General features: G+C 38.3%; 1 protein-coding gene across 1 annotated transcript in view; it reads left to right on the plus strand.

Annotated features, from left to right (window-relative positions):
- The window catches only part of Arhgap10 (Rho GTPase activating protein 10), a 302,252-nt gene that overhangs the window by 99,391 nt on the left and 184,741 nt on the right, over positions 1-18,120 (plus strand). Inside the window, exons 5-7 of the mRNA XM_026392727.2 lie at positions 4,461-4,562; positions 10,278-10,388; positions 12,393-12,497. Of these exons, the coding sequence (XP_026248512.1) occupies positions 4,461-4,562; positions 10,278-10,388; positions 12,393-12,497 (318 nt within the window). The remainder of the gene's footprint in view (positions 1-4,460; positions 4,563-10,277; positions 10,389-12,392; positions 12,498-18,120) is intronic.

The raw sequence follows: 18,120 nt of genomic DNA on the forward strand, positions 1-18,120 counted from the left end.
GCTTATCAACTTATTGAATTAGGCTTATCAACTTACCTATTTCTTTTTAAGAATCAATAGATATATTTATGTCTATAATTCAGTATTGAAAAGAAAATACTCCATTCTTTATTGAATGCTGCAAACTGTTAAGGTCTGTAAATAAGTCAAAAATAACACCTGGTATTTTGCCAGACAAATGTTAGAGTTCGTAAACAAGTCTGGATGGTGCCTGGCAAAATGTCAGAGGGAGTGGTTTGAGAAGTAACAAAAGTGAGCCATTAAGTGTGGAGATTCCTTATTGGTTGATTGATGTATCTAGTTTATGCTAATTAAGATAAGCTGTGCAAAATGTATAAATAGCTCTGTTGCCCTACAATAAATGGCTCCCATTCCTGCTGTATCAACGTACACAAGTTATTCGTCACCCCCCAGCTATTTTGCTGCAGCCGGACTGCGGCAGATGATGGCCCGTTACGGGGAGCCCCGGGACACTCGGGGGTAAGTGACGAAAAAAAGCTGCCCGCCCATAGATAGGACGGGAGCAATCCGCTCGTCCCTAGGCAGATAGGGCGAGAAAGGAAAGAGAGAGGAAAAATGGCCATTTCGAGAAAATGGAGAAGATTGATACAGTATGTTTGTGTCTTGTTTTGTCTAAGTGTATTGTATTGTCTTTATGATGAGAATATGGAAGGGGTGAAAAGTAAATTACTAAGGGAAGAAGGCACCCCAGTAGAACCAAGAATAATTAGGGCATGTGTTGATAAAAGCCCGGGAACTCTAGTCAAGAAGAAAAAGAAAAATAAAGTTCAGGAAAAAAAGGATTATCAGGAAAAAAGTTGCAGCAAAAGGCTATTACTAAATACTTTTCGTTACCGGAGGGTGCGTGAATCGGAATCTGTGCAGCGGCTGCCATGTGCGCAAGCAGGTCATGGTGCAGCAAGTACCTTCCAAGCATCGGCGGCAGCCGGCTCTTTCACTGCCGGGAGCCCAAATCTAGACCTGACCTGGAGGCACAGTCTCCCGGGCTCTTGCTCCCTGTGCCCAGTAGCAGTTTGAGTCCGGGACACTCCCCAGGGCCATCCGGGGATGCCTGGGACACTACAGCCGGCAGAAGATGCTACCAGCGTCCCTGATTTTTGGTCATTTTCAATGCCAATAACTAAGCTACAATGGTTCTCCCACACCTGGAAGCTAATGAGTAATGAGCACTATTAAGGCTTATTTCAAATGTAAAAAACCCTTGAGATAATGTACTAAATTGTTCAGAAGGTTGTTTTCTTAGTAGAATGTTACAAGATTTTCTTTAGCCATCCGGAGTTCCTGCCTTCATCCCAGTGCCGATGAAAACGAGGGTGGAAGAATTTCCAGTGTTGCAGAGAACCGGAGGAAACTTCAGCTGAGAACCAGACAAGACTTCGGATCAAGCTAGCTGCCTGCAGAACTTACCTGGACTGTGATTTAAGCTAGCTGCCTGCAGAACTTACCTGGACTGTGATTTAAGCTAGCTGCCTGCAGATCTGGACTGTGATTTACCGGGGCTGTGAGTTAACCTATTAAGACACTGCTTTACCTGGACTGAGACAACAAACTGTAATGTACAACAAATTGTAACTCGGTATCTTTGCTAACGGTGTCATTGCTGGTATAATTTTTCCAAGGGCTTCTTGCATGGAGCCATAAGTTGGCTTGGTATTGTTACATTTTGTATCCTCACTTTCTGTTTGTAGCAGGTTATTTATGGTGTTTCTGTAAAAACCACTATGGTCTTTATTTAAATTAAACAAAAGGGGGAATTGTTAAGGTCTGTAAATAAGTCAAAAATAACACCTGGTATTTTGCCAGACAAATGTTAGAGTTCGTAAACAAGTCTGGATGGTGCCTGGCAAAATGTCAGAGGGAGTGGTTTGAGAAGTAACAAAAGTGAGCCATTAAGTGTGGAGATTCCTTATTGGTTGATTGATGTATCTAGTTTATGCTAATTAAGATAAGCTGTGCAAAATGTATAAATAGCTCTGTTGCCCTACAATAAATGGCTCCCATTCCTGCTGCATCAATCTACAGAAGTTATTCGTCGCCCCCCTTTATTCTGCTGCAGCCGGACTGCGGCAGCAAACTACAGCTTCCTTTAAATTTATGATTGTAGCACAAGAAATCAGACGATCATAATGAAAATAATTCTTTGTAATCATATTCAGAACACATGCAGGAAGAAATAATTCTCAACCTCTTGAGATTTTAAAGCAAAACACAGCATTTGTATAAGACTGTAGCACGTATGAACACATGTATTTCTATTATAATTGATGGGTGTAATGTTTCTTGGCTAAATTCTTTATTTAGGAAGCTTGTTATCACTATTTTCTTTTCATTCCCAACTTTACCCAGGACTTAATTTACATGACCAGCTATTGCTGCATGAGCTGGGTGTTTTGTCTGCTAATTCCAATTTTACCTCCTTCCTTTGTCCCTTGCTGTGATGCAGATTGAATCAGATAAGAGAGTGAAAATGTTTTCTCTATTCCTGGTAAATACGAATGTGTAAAGGATTTGAATCTTTCTTGCTATGATGGATGTTTTGTAGTGCTTTTGTGATTTAAAAAAAAAAAAAAAAAAAGCAGAAGTGTGACTCTCATTTCTCTTTTCTTAAACCCAAGAAGCTGATGCTTGAAGAATGCTGTGATCCTAGTGCAGGGTCACAGCAAAAAGTGGCCAGATCTTGGCACCGAGACTTGATCTACTCTTCACACTCTAGGCTTTTAAGCTAGTGGAGATTTTGAGGTAGCACGCATTTGTAAGAGTTTATTTTCTGTTGATGAAGAGCATAATGACAAGCAGAGAAGAGACTGACTGTAACATATTGATACTTGAGACGTGAAATAAAAAGTTGTAAATTAAAAAAAAACAACAACAACTAGGGCATAAAGGAGAATGCAGGTCTGTGTTTGAACAAGTGTGACACACATGAGAGGTTACAACTGCCTATTTCTTGGGTTCCTCTCTCACATAGATGGACCATGGGATCACCAGGAATGAGTCAGTAGAAAATACTCCTTGATCTTTTGAGAAGAAAACTTAGGTTCTGTGCTGTCAGATGAGTGGTTGTTTTTTTTTTTTTTTTGTTTTTGTTTTGGGTGCAAGTTGATAATTGGACTTGGATTAGAAATGGGAAGAAACTCCCATTCCTGAGACTCTTTTTCCATTAATGCTGGCATTAATTTAGGGCCTTTAGAAGACTTGGTGAGGATATACTGTGGGATGTTTGAAAAACAACTTTGTGGTCCCATGTAGTGGGGCGAGATAAATGCAAAGAAGTAGAATTCACAGTATTTATGAGGGAAATCTCATACCAGATATAGACAGACTAGTTCACTGTTTACTCAAGAAAAGAGAAGTGGGAAAACAGACAGGAATGTATCTTCCCAGGAAGTCGTGGAGAGTTTGAAGTTGATGAACACATTTATTTATTTTTTTGGGGGGAAGCATGGAAACTCTGGTTGAACCCAGAGGCATTCTGTCACTAGCCTATACTCCCAGTCCTTTTGATTTTGTATTTTGAGATGGGGTCTTGCTAAATTGCTGAGGTCTCATTAAGTTGCTGAGGCTGGCCTTGAACTTGTGATCTTTCTGCCTCAGCCCACTGAGCTACTGGGATTATAGGCCTGTGCTTTAGTGCCCAACTTGATAGACACACTTTGTTATCATGAGGCTGTGATATGTACTCATTGATGCTCAAAGTGTTGATTAAACACCTCCCAAGTTGGCCAGCAGCTTAAGAGGGGGCATAGTTTGTCTTTTCTGCACTTAAAATTTTGCTTGTTTTCTCAAAAAGCTTCTATAGCAAAAGAAAAGCAAATATAGATTCCTGAGAAATGTTTGTAATATTAACCAAATTAGCTCAGCACTAGTATGTCAATATTAGGCTCTTTTGATCTATTGATATATATTCTAGGCAGTGTTAAGAAATCACTGGTAAGGTATGGGAATAGGAACAACATTTCTGACCAGAGGATTTTATTGTTATATCAGCCATTGAGGAAAGATGATCTTTCCTTGGATGTTTTTTTTCCCAACAGTGATCATTGTGATTTTTTTAAAAAATTCTAGAGCCAAACTATTACATTTGAAATGAATTCCTTTTCTAAGCCAAAATTGACCAAGTTCTTTTTTTTTTTTTTAAGACTATATGTTCTTCTTATGTATTCTTTTTGTGAGGGATGAGTGACCGCATTAATTCTTAATATAGTGGTAAGTGAAGAGTTGAAAAATAGCATAGGCTTCAAAGAAATCAAGTGCATCTCTGATCCTACTGCTGACTTGATTTGTAAGCTGTGGCTTGGGTGCTGCAGATGTTTTTTGAATTGCTCCATGTTCCCTGGGACTTTGTTTTATTTTCATATTTTGAGCATCCTAGTGGATTCATGATGTGTATGAATTTTTTTTCTGTTTAATCATAATTGTCTTTTTTTTCTGATTTGTAGGAAGAAAAAAAGAAGTTCGACAAAGAAACAGAAAAGAATTATAGCCTAATTGATAAACATTTGAATCTGTCAGCCAAAAAGAAAGACTCACATTTACAAGAGGTATTCTTTTTTTTTCCTGTTACTTTGCAGAATTAAAAAAGTGCATATATATATATTTTTTTTTAAAGAGAGAGTGAGAGAGGGGAGAGAGAGAGAGAGAATTTTTAATATTTGTTTTTTTTAGTTCTCGGCAGACACAACATCTTTGTTGGTATGTGGTGCTGAGGATCGAACCCGGGCCGCACGCATGCCAGGCGAGCGCGCTACCGCTTGAGCCACATCCCCAGCCCAAAAAAGTGCATATATTTTTAAATGAGCTTTACTTTTGAAAACTTCATCTGGAATTAAGTATTTGGGGGGGGGGAATGGGTTTTGCAACAAATTAAGAAGAAATGGTACTTGTGAAACAAGACACAAAATGATGAATATATCTTATCATGATTGAGTAACCGTGAATTCATAGTAGTAAAAATTTGGGGTTCTGTTTTTTCATAGGAGCAATAATTTTAACCAGCCTTACTGTAGAACAGATATATTATGTGCAGGGATGGATCTATTAATTGGCTTTCAAGATTTCTTGAATAAATGGATTGAATTTAATAGGCTCATATATAATTTTGCTTTTACATGAAGGTAGTATTAATCTTATTTAATGCCTGGGATACAGAAGGTTCGGCTTGGTTGAAAGAAATCATCCTTTTTACTTGTGTTAATATACCTTTTTTTGGGGGAAGTAGCTTTATGCAAGGAGAAAGGAATTCACCTCTCATTTTTTTCTAAATTCTTTGCTGTTTGTTTTCCTCACTCAAGGCTTGAATAGAACATAACGTGTTGTTCATAATGCAGAATGTACACTTTTTTAGGAAAATGTTTGCAGTTTTACATCCCTACTTGTTTCACATAGTACGACTTCTCCTTTTCTTGTTTGGGTTTACACATGTAAGGAATCTGGGTAGAATGTGCCATTGTAACATGTACCTAGTGAAATTTTATCCAAATAACACTAATAGCATTGATTCTAGGGTGTATTTGAATTTCAGATAGTTGGTTGCAAACAATATGTATGTGGGCACACATGTGGTTGATTGGATATTATCCCCATGTGACATTTTCTTTTGTATCTCTAATACCTTTGACATTTGGATGGCGCAGATCAGTTTATGAAACAGAAAGGAGCTTTTATACCACTTAATCCTCCCTACAATACCTCAGGTATGGCTCCATTCTCTACTTGTTCCACTTTGTAGAAAACCACACAGAGTTACACATGCTCCCATCTCTAGCCCTTGGTCGATTTTGCAATGACAGCTGTTGCATTTATAGACATGCTGTTAACAGTTTTAACCTTTATTCTTCATTATCTCTATTTCCAAGTATCTGGAAGAGAATTTTTATGCCCCAGGTAAATTTCCATCTCCACTTTCTGATTAGGTATCCAGTTCCAAATGTTGCCCATGAAGAATCATGAGAGTCATTCTGGACCCTTTGTCTCACTGCCTACATCCAGTTTGTCAGCTTGTGCCATTCCCTGGGGCCAAGCAAATTCCTTGCTCAGGAACTTTACATTTGGTCTTCCTTTTGCCTCATGATTTTAATTTTTTTGCTGGAAATTGAATCCAGGGCCTCATGCATTCCACCCTCACAAGGGGCACACTGAACTCCACCCTGGACCCCTGCCCAGGATATTTTCAAACCAGATCCACGTGCTTCAATTCTTCAACTACTCTTCCAAATGCTGTATTCACAGGTTACCTTATTAGGAAATCCTGTTCCTGCCTATCCTACTCAGAATGTTTCCCTTACTCTGCCTTTTCCCCTCCATATTCTTCTTTTTTCCTTTTTGGTGCTCAGGATTGAACAGATGGGAGCTTAACCATCAAGCCTCATCTTCAGTCCTTTGTAATTTTTAAATTTTAAGACAGGGTCTTGCTAAGTTTAGGGCTTCACTAAATTGCTGAGGCTGGCTTTGAACTCATGATCTTCCTGCCTCAGCCTCCTGAGCCACTGGGATTACAGGCGCACACCCCTCCATATGCTTAGAGCTGTTTTACCTATTATGTGCTTGTCACATGGCTTCTTCCAAGGAGTGTAAGTTCCTTGATGTCAACAAAATAGTTTTATGCAGCACAAAACCTCTGTGCCTAGAAAAGTGTCTGTCAGGGAGTAGGGATTTCTATGTATTTATGGCAAGAAAAGTGTGAAGATGTGTGTCCGCTGAGCTAGGGCTTTGGCGATTTTCATCAATCCCAATTTCATCAGTCACTAAGTTCCAGATCAGATATTTGAAGAGACTCTGAAGGTGAAGAATTTTAGTTTCATGTCAGTTACGTGTACTTTCCTATCTTGTTCTGTTATTTACTAACTTCCACTTGAAACATCCTTCTCTTGAAAGTCAGGAGGTTTTTTTATTTTTATTTATTTATTTATTTACAGGTTTCGTTTTTCCTATTTTTTTTTATTGGTTGTTCAAAACATTACAAAGCTCTTGACATATCATATTTCATACATTAGATTCAAATGGCTTAGGAACTCCCATTTTTACCCCAAATACAGATTGTAGAATCACATCGGTTACACATCCACATTTTTACATAATGCCATATTAGAGGTTTTTTAAAGGGAACAAAGTTCGGTTTGAATTTTCATTACTTTTGCCTGCAGCCAAGGTGTTGCTGATCCTCAGTGACTCCAGGTGCTTAAGAGATTAACTGCTGAGAATTGAATTGAACAAAGGCATAGAAACATGGCTAATTTACTGTCTCCTCTTGTTTCAAATGAGAGTAACAACCAAAAATTGTAGTATACAGAAAGCTGGCTATTTTGGTAATTCTCTTGAATCTGCTGCTTTGGCTTTTGTTTACCTTCTTAGGCAACAGAGCTTCTACCTCCATCAATATCCCTAACTTCTAATTTCTACACTGTAACAAGTGTTAGTTATGTGACAAAATATTTCTTTTGATTTTGAAGTTTCTCTTTACCTATCAACAAAATAACATTTCAATATAAATATCACTAGAGAAGTAGCTCCTTTGAATAACTTCATATGTGACTGATCTATCTTATACATTCTGATAGTATAAATGTCCACAATTCAGATAATCACATAGAAATTGTTTATTAATTAACAACTAGTGACTTTTGCTAAGTGTAGAATATTACTTTTTTGTTGCTATAAATATTGCTTGAGCTGGCTTCTTTATTTGCTTATAGTTCTGGAAGTTCAAGAGCATGGTGTGGACATCTGCTTGGCTCTTCACAGGGCCTCAAGTTCGATGGCATCACAGAGTGGGGGTGTGTGTGGAAGACAGATTCAGAGGAGATGCCAGGCTCCCTTATAACTTAGTCTCCCAGGAACGAATTCAGTCCCAGGAGACCTGCATTAATTCCCTCCAAGCATAGTGCTTCCGTGACCTGATTTCCATTCACTGGGCCTCACCTCTTAAAGACTTTATCACCTCAGTATGGACACCCTAGAGGCCACCTTCCAGCAAACCTTTGGGGGACACATTCAAATCATACCATGTAGTAAGTAGACTTGGTCAGGGTAAAGGAAATCATTCTGTGCCCCTAGTAGGACTTGGACATCTCTGGCAGTATTGTAAGTCACGGGCTGTCTGTGATCCCAGGGATTCTGGTGATATAATTGTGAAGCACATGGCACAATAGTTTTGGATATTCAGAATATTAAACAGGTGGTAATAAAAGTTGACCAGAAATGTGAGGGTAATTATAATAGCAACTACAGCTACAAGAAAGAATCAGCTCAGACTGAACCAGTCATTTTGGCTCTGGTGTAATAATGAAGCAACCACTCTTATCTCCCCATGTCTTCATTTTGTTAAAGTCTCAAGAATTAGTGTTTTTGCTGGGAGTTATAGCTATTTATTGCTGATGGCTCACAAATTAAAATCTGATGATCAGGGGCATACAAATAGGACTTTGAGATAGAAACTCTTGTTTTAGTTTAGTAACAGTTATTGCATTGAAACACCATTTTAATAAAGCATTTGATGAAAAATTTAAGTATTCGACAAATACTTTTATTTTCAAAAGCTTATCCAACTGTCATTGCAAAATATAACAAAATTCATGATTTTCACCATTTTCAAGTGTGCAGATCAGTGGCATTACATTCCTTCATGTTACATAATTACCACCTATATCTCCCCAGCTTTTTTTCTTTCAATCTTCCACAGATGAAACTTGGTACCCATTAAACACAGCCTGCTTCTCCTGCCTTGACAACAAATCATCTTTATTATTTATTTTTGTGCCACTGGGAATTGAACCCAGGGATGCTCTATTGCTGAGCTATATACCTAGCCCTTCTTCTTTTGAGTCATGGTCTCTAAATCACCCAAGCTGGCCTTCAGCTGGCGATCCTCCTGCCTTAGCCTCTGGAGCTGCTGGAATTACAGGCGTGCACCACTATGCTTAGCAAACCATTCTGTTTTGTCTTTGTGAATTGCACTTTCTTGGGTATCTCATATATTTGAAATCTTTGTTTTTTTATGTGTGAATTATTTTGCTTGCATAGTATCTTTAAGGCTTATCCATGTTGTATCATGTGTCAGAATTTCAGGCTGTTGAATATCTATTCATTCATCTGTCCATGGACAGCTTCTACCTTTTGTTAAGGGTAAAGAATGCTGCTATGAATGGTGTACAAGTGTCTGAGTTCCTGCTTTCAGTTCTTTTAGGTGTATACCTTAAAGTGGAATTGCTGCATCCCATGGTAATTCTATTTTTAATTTTTTGAGGTGCTTTTGGGATGTTTTCTACAGTGGCTGCATCGTTTTTTATTCCTACCAGTGATGAGCAAGAGTTTTACTCCATATCTTCCCTACCTCACCTCACTTTTCTCCATTTCATAATAGCCGTCCTGATGGATGTGAGGAGGTCTTTCATTATACTTCCCTGATGATTATTTGAGCCTCTTTTCCTATGCTTATTAGCCATTTTTAAAATATTTTTTTCTGGAGAAATGTCTAGATCAATACTTTTGAAAATCAAGTTAGCAAGTTAGGAGAAATACTGCACAGTGCCTTGTGAGAGTGGTTTCTGGGATGAGAATTCCTTTCCTGTTGGTCTCTGTGGAACTGTACTCTTGTCTCAGTTCAGTAATGCGAGATAAGCTAGAATAGTCTCCTGGCCAGCTGGACTCACAGGGTGATCCGACATGGTGGGGGCTGAGGAGCATGAGCACCCCTAGATGGGCTTCCGACCCCGACCTGCCTTCCAGAGCCAGTTTCTCAGATGTGTCACGGCTGCCAGTTCCTCACCTGCTGCTCTCAATCACCTAGTACTGAAGTGACTGGAATTTCCCCAGCCTCCTCTCTCAGGCCAACCTCATTCTTGGAAGATTTGTTCATGGAAATAATGTTGATGTGATTTTTTGAGTTGGCGGCAGTTCTGGTTGGGAACGAGCGTTTGAAGAAAGCCTAACTGTTGGGCCTCTAGTCCTTGGGGGTCAGCTAGCTATGGCCTAGAGGGTGGGGGTGGGGGTGGGGGCACTTTTTCTGAAGAGTCTGAGGGTTACTATTTTAGACTCTTGAGGACCTTGAGGTCTCTGCTGTAGCTGCTCAATACTCTGGTTGTGGCAGGAGAGTAGCTTCAGACTTCACGTTAAACAGTCCTGACTGTGTTCAGATACAACTTTATTTACAAAAACAGGCAGCATGCCATATCTGGCCTGTGGACTGACGTTTGCCAACTTCTGGTATAGAGTTTCCTTCTCTCTCTCCAGTTTGACTAACCTCAATTACTTTAACACAGGCAGATCTCCAAGTGGAGCAAAACCGGCAGCACTTTTATGAACTGTCTCTTGAATATGTGTGTAAGCTTCAGGAAATCCAAGAAAGAAAGAAGTTTGAGTTTGTGGAGCCTGTGAGTATTAGAGCAAGTTGTTTGCTATTTTGGTGATACATTTTGGTAATATAATAGTCATATTTTCCCTTAGATCTAACATGGTTCCTAGAGGCTACAGTGTGTAAACATGAAGGCAGACATTATACATAGAAGGATGGACACAGTCACAAAGTCAGGGAATCGCCTCTAAATCAGTGGTCCTCAGCCTCTTTTGTACAGCAACACACAATGAATATTTCTGTTGGCACATGATCTCAAGAAGTTTAGTCATGGGCAATTTTGGCCATTTTCCTTAGAGCTTCACTCTTTAAAAAATCCCTCTGCAAGAATTAATATCAAAATGTGTGTGAAAGTGGGATTTTGTAGGATCATCTTTACTCAAGATCATTTTTAAAGTAACTTTACCCATCCAAACTCTGTCCATTTAACAATTGAACAGTTATTTTTTTTATCACGATTTCTAACACTCCTCACCATGGTTAAAGCAACCTGTGTTGAGGAACATTTGAAATTTTGTGAGTGAATCTAGCATTTCTTTTTGTGGGGAGTACCAGAGATTGAACTTGGGGGCAATCCACTACTGAGCCACATCCCCGGCCCTATTTTATATTTTCTTTAGAGACGAGGCCTCACTGAGTTGCTTAGGGCTTCACTGTTGGTGAGGCTGGAGCTTTGAACTCACAATCCTCCTGCCTCAGCCTCTGGAGCTGCTGGATTTACAGGTTGAGTCATTGCACCCAGGGAGTGAATCTAGCATTTTGTTTCAAGAAACACTTGATTTTTTGTTATCACAAAAATGTTTTTCTAATAGCTTTAGTTATTTTTATGTTCAAATACATGTATGTAAATGTATGTGTCTTAATTAAATGTCAAGGATATTTCATACTGAGAGTTTTAGCAAAAACTGAGAAACATTGGAAGCCATTCTCAATATTTATTTTAATTGTAATGGTCTTTTTGTATTATACAACTTTGAGTTCCAGTTTAATACTATTACAGTTTACCTAATACATTCATGGTTTTGAGAAACAAAAGAACTGTTAAGTACTGATTGATTAAAAACTTGTTGGAATAATAAAAATAACCTAAATTAAACAACTAGAGAAAAATTAAACCTCATTAAAGCTTTCCTTTTATATGAAATAATAATGGCCTACATTTATTGGGCACTTACAGTGCTCACTCTTAGTTCAAGTCATTGTTCTAAGTACTGTACTGTGTTCACTTCATTCCATGCAGTAACTCCAAGATATTTTTGTTATCCCACTTAACAAATAAGGAAATTGAAACAGAGAAAGTTTCAGTAATTTGCCCATGGTCATTATAACAAGGGATTGCTTAGGGATCGACTGTGGATGGCCATTTGATGTTAAAGCCCCAAATTTCTCTTCTAATCTGTTCGGAAGAAAATTAATCTCAGAATTTCTTTCACTCTCCCCCCAAATCTCCTCTTCTCCCTTTCGATGCATTTTGACGTGGGGCAGAAGCAGCTGCCCTCTAATTAAGAGGGGCAGGTTAGGAGTTGGTAGAAAACGTTAGGGCTTAATTACCACCCTGCTACTGCCCTTCTTCAGCCCTGGGCAAGTCACTGAACATCCCTGTCAACAAAACTGGGGTTGCAGTGCCTGGGATGGATGCCAGTAGAGACTGGAGCTCTGCTCTCTGATTCCATGATTTTACTCTTATGGATGAGTTGAACTACAGTGTTAAGGTTTCAATTACAAGTGAATATTGGGATTCTCTTGACGGATGAGGATAAGTGGATGACTTAGAGTTCTATGAGGCTTGCTGTAAAAAAATAGTCTTGGGGCACTGAGATTTAAGAAAATGTTTCCTCTTTATAGAAATAAAGACCAATTAATAATGTGCACTTCGATGTCTTTGACTTCTCCTGACTTCCTTAGAATAACATCAGTGGGGTGCAGTGAGAGGAGAGGGAAGCACTTGACAGTGTATGTGATTTTTCAGTGTATGTGACGGATTTTCCCCCCTGCTAATGTCCCTTTTTCTCCTTTGTCTTAGATGCTGTCATTTTTTCAGGGAATGTTTACTTTCTATCATCAGGGCCATGAACTTGCCAAAGACTTCAATCACTACAAAATGGAATTACAGATCAACATTCAAAATGTAAGGAAACAAAACTTTCTGGTGTGAGAAAGAATTTTTTCATGTGTTTCGTATGGGAAAAGTCTTATTAAACTAAGATCAGGCTGCTCGGTGGGGACTGAGAAAGTGGGGGTCTAATGCCACCTAGTGGTCAGCTTTTCAAGTAACTAACTGCTCTTCAGTTAATTGAGCCTCAGGAAATTCTGCCACCTGGTGGTTCTTCCTGAACTTTCTGGAACAGTTTTAAAAATGAGTTTTGTTATGTTAACTGAGTCACTGTGCATGAATCTGCTAACGGACCCTGCACTTTAGTTAAAGGCTTTAAAATGATAATTGAATTTCTTCTCTGTTAACCAAACTTCATGACTTTATTCTTAGACAGGTTTAGGTTTCCAGTGGAAGTTCTTCCCTACATTTTAGGTATGTTCACTAGTGTGCACTTGTACACAATTGCTATCAGTCTGCATTGTTTTTCTTTGGAAATCAGATGCTTTTTGGCAGATCTTGAATAAGGCGATTTTAGAGAATGTATTTACTAAACAGTACAGTGTATATGATTTTAAGTGGCAGAAGTTTTTTTTCTCTCAACATTTTGGTTGATCCTAGATGTGTCCTCATGGAAAAGCTAGTCAGGGTATGTTTAACAAATATTGAAGCCTTGTTAGAGATTTAGTGTTATACAGCTTTGGGCCAAACTCATAGCATACACTGAAAGATATAAAATAGATGGACAGTCAGTTTTGAGGCATTAACTGCTTGTGCTTTTATTTATTGCACGATTAGAAATTGAGAATAAAGCCTCCCCCCATTTTTTATACAGTTCTCCATATTTGGCAATATAGATGATAAAATCTTATTTTTATAATTGATATGTCAGTTTTGTTACTGAGCAGCACCAATACCAGCCCAGGGAGTGGGGTAGGTTATAATCTTTGCTGCTCCAGAAATATTCGGAGTCCATTTGGTAGAACGATAGGTTTTATTTAAAGCCAGCTTTGAAGGAAGATCTATTTCAAAGGTTTCTTCTTGGAAATCTCTGCAGGTGAAATAAGCTTTTTAAACAAGAGACAACAGAGAGAACTCACAATGTGTAGATTTAGTTAGCCTGTCTTAGGCCTGTGGAGGAGGCTGTCTCCCTTTGTAGCTTTCTTAGGGCCTGTGGGGCCACTGCAGAGTGGCAGGGGCAGCTCCTCAGCTGCTGGTCTCTGCAGGAGCAACTTGCTCTTTATTTCAGTGGAGGACCCCCAAATTAAGTTTGGTTTTAGTTTCCATTCATAGATTGTTTGGCCATTTAGCTGGGTCAAAATTATTAGAATCCTTGTAGATATTTTCCTGCTGCCGTGGTCCCAAGATCAGTGAAAAGAATTATAAAATATGGATATTACCATAATGTAACAATTTAAAAATATAATTCCAAATCTATATAGACTAGTTATACTCACCTCAAAATCATTCCGTAACATGTTTAGTCTAAAGAATAGTAAACTGCAGAACACAGTTTTATAAAGATGTTAGTTTAAAAGATTAGATGATTACCATTATTTTTAAAGTCGGAATATAAATGCATCTTGTTTTTACATTTTTTAATTTATTCTCTTTAGACATACACGACAGAGTGTACTTTGACATAATATACATACATGGAGTACAACTTCCCATTAGAAGATTAGATTATGATTCTGATATCATACCCCCTCCCTGCTCCACCTTCCACCAACTGGGGATGTAACTTGTTGAAATTGGCTTTTCCATCTGGGCCTCATCTGTCAAGTTCAGGGTTGACCTGGAGGAGAACTTTCAGACAGGACCGTAGATAGGATTTGTGGGGCACATGTAAAGTGAAAAAAATTGAGCTCCTTATTAAAAAAGGATGAAGAAGTTTCAAGACAGAGACAGCAAAACATTAAGCCTGGCCTGAGACTTTCTGAGCACAGCCCTGTGTGGCTGTACAGCCTACCTCCCTGGGAAGCCAGCTCTGCTCCAAGCTCTGAGGTGACATGTTAGGGACATATCAGCCACCGGGGGCCTTCAGTGAAACTATCTTGTTTATGCATGAAAGTATGTTCGTAATGTATCTATAGGGAATAGGGGATCTAGTTACTTTACATGCACCAGAATAATTACTTTTTTTTTCCAGTTCCCCGTTGTCAACACTTTGCATTTTTTTTTATTGGTTGTTCACAACATTACAAAGCTCTTGACATATCATATTTCATACATTAGATTGAAGTGGGTTATGAACTCCCAATTTTACCCCAAATGCAGATTGCAGAATCACGTCGGTTACACATCCACAATTTTACATAATGCCCTATTAGTAACTGTTGTATTCTGCTACCTTTCCTATCCCCTGCTATACCCCCTCCCCTCCCCTCCCATCTTCTCTCTCTACCCCATCTACTGTAATTCATTTCTCTCCCTGTTTATTTTCCCATTCCCCTCACAACCTCTTATATGTAATTTTGTATAGCAGTGAGGGTCTCCCTTCATTTCCATGCAATTTCCCTTTTCTCTCCCTTTCCCTCCCATCTCATGTCTCTGTTTAATGTTAATCTTTTCTTCCTGCTCTTCCTCCCTGCTCTGTTCATAGTTGCTCTCATTATATCAAAGAAGACATTTGGTATTTGTTTTTTAGGGATTGACTAGCTTCACTAAGCATAACCTGCTCTAGTGCCATCCATTTCCCTGCAAATTCTATGATTTTGTCATTTTTTATTGCTGCATAGTACTCCATTGTGTATAGATGCCACATTTTTTTTATCCATTCATCTATTGAAGGGCATCTGGGTTGGTTCCACAGTCTAGCTATTGTGAATTGTGCTGCTATGAACATCCATGTGGCAGCATCCCTGTAGCATGCTCTTTTGAGGTCTTCAGGGAATAGTCCAAGAAGGGCAATAGCAGGGTCAAATGGTGGATCCATTCCCAGCTTTCCCAGGAATCTCCAAACTGCTTTCCAAATTGGCCACACCAATTTGCAGTCCCACCAGCAATGTACAAGAGTACCCTTTTCTCCACATCCTCCTCAGCACTTGTTGTTGTTTGACTTCATAGTGGCTGCCAATCTTACTGGAGTGAGATGGTATCTTAGGGTGGTTTTGATTTGCATTTCTCTGACTGCTAGAGATGGTGAGCATTTTTTCATGTACTTGTTGATTGATTGTATGTCCTCCTCTGAGAAGTGTCTGTTCAGGTCCTTGGCCCATTTGTTGATTGGGTTATTTGTTATCTTATTGTCTGATTTTTTTTGAGTTCTTTGTATACTCTGGATATTAGGGCTCTATCTGAAGTGTGAGGAGTAAAAATTTGTTCCCAGGATGTAGGCTCCCTATTTACCTCTCTTATTGTTTCTCTTGCTGAGAATATATAGAATATATCAACCAACATCAAAAGGATATACTTTTTTCTCAGCAGCACATGGATCCTTCTCAAAAATAGACCATATATTATGCCATAGGGCAACCCTCGTAAATATAAAGGGGTGGAGATAATACCATGCATTTTATCTGATCATAATGGAATGAAACTGGAAATCAATGATAAAAGAAGGAAGGAAAAATCCTACATCACATGGAAAATGAACAACATGTTACTGAATGATCAATGGGTTACAGAAGACATAAAGGAGGAAATCAAAAAATTCTTAGAGATAAATGAAAATACAGACACAACATATCGGAATCTATGGGACACAATGAAAGCAGTTTTAAGAGGAAAATTCATCGCCTGGTGGTCATTCCTCAAAAAAAGAAAAAACCAACAAATAAATGAGCTCACACTTCATCTCAAAACCCTAGAAAAGGAAGAGCAAAACAACAGCAAATGTAGCAGAAAGCAAGAAATAATTAAAATCAGAGCGGAAATCAATGAAATTGAAACAAAAGAAACTATTGAAAAAATTAACAAAACTAAAAATTGGTTCTTTGAAAAAGTAAATATGATCGATAGACCTTTAGCCATGCTAACGAAGAGAAGAAGAGAGAGAACTCAAATTACTAACATACGGGATGAAAAAGACAATATCACAACAGATGCTACAGAAATACAGAAGATAATTAGAAATTATTTTGAAAACTTATATTCCAATAAAATAGAAGATAGTGAAGACATCGATAAATTTCTTAAGTCATATGATTTGCCCAGACTGAGTCAGGAGGATACACAAAATTTGAACAGACCAATATCAATGGATGAAATTGAAGAAGCCATCAAAAGACTACCAACCAAGAAAATCCCAGGACCAGGTGGGTATACAGCGGAGTTTTACAGAACCTTTAAAGAAGAATTAATACCAATACTTTTCAAGTTATTTCAGGAAATAGAAAAAGAGGGAGCTCTTCCAAATTCATTCTATGAGGCCAACATCACCCTGTTTCCGAAACCAGACAAAGACACCTCAAAGAAAGAAAACTACAGACCAATATCTCTAATGAACCTAGATGCAAAAATCCTCAATAAAATTCTGGCGAATCGAATTCAAAAACACATCAAAAAAATTGTGCACCATGATCAAGTAGGATTCATCCCTGGGATGCAAGGCTGGTTCAATGTACAGAAATCAATAAATGTTATTCACCACATCAATAGACTCAAAGATAAGAACCATATGATCATCTCAATAGACGCAGAAAAAGCATTCAACAAAGTACAGCATCCCTTTATGTTCAAAACATTAGAAAAACTAGGGATAACAGGAACTTACCTTGACATTGTAAAAGCTATCTATGCTAAGCCTCAGGCCAGCATCATTCTGAGTGGACAAAAGTTGAAGGCATTCCCTCTAAAATCTGGAACAAGACAGGGATGCCCTCTATCACCACTTCTATTCAATATAGTTCTCGAAACACTGGCCAGAGCAATTAGACAGACGAAAGAAATTAAAGGCATAAAAATAGGAAAAGAAGAACTTAAATTATCACTATTTGTAGATGACATGATTCTATACCTAGAAGACCCAAAAGGGTCTACAAAGAAACTACTAGAACTAATAAATGAATTCAGCAAAGTGGCAGGATATAAAATCAACACACATAAATCAAAGGCATTTCTGTATATCAGCGACAAATGAGGAAAAACACTCCATTCACAGTATCCTCCAAAAAAATAAAATACTTGGGAATCAACCTAACAAAAGAGGTGAAAGATTTATACAATGAAAACTACAGAACCCTAAAGAGAGAAGTAGAAGAAGATCTTAGAAGATGGAAAAATATACCCTGTTCATGGATAGGCAGAACTAACATTATCAAAATGGCGATATTACCAAAAGTTCTCTATAGGTTTAATGCAATGCCAATCAAAATCCCAATGGCATTTCTTGTAGAAATAGATAAAGCAATCATGAAATTCATATGGAAAAATAAAAGACCTAGAATAGCAAAAGCAATTCTAAGCAGGAAGTGTGAATCAGGCGGTATAGCGATACCAGATTTCAAACTATATTACAGAGCAATAGTAACAAAAACAGCATGGTACTGGTACCAAAACAGGTGGATGGACCAATGGTATAGAATAGAGTACACAGAGACTAATCCACAAAGTTACAACTATCTTATATTTGATAAAGGGGCTAAAAGCATGCAATGGAGGAAGGATAACATCATCAACAAATGGTGCTGGGAAAACTGGAAATCCATATGCAACA

The sequence above is a fragment of the Urocitellus parryii genome, chromosome 10, assembly GCF_045843805.1.
Source record: "Urocitellus parryii isolate mUroPar1 chromosome 10, mUroPar1.hap1, whole genome shotgun sequence".
Classification (NCBI taxonomy): domain Eukaryota; kingdom Metazoa; phylum Chordata; class Mammalia; order Rodentia; family Sciuridae; genus Urocitellus; species Urocitellus parryii.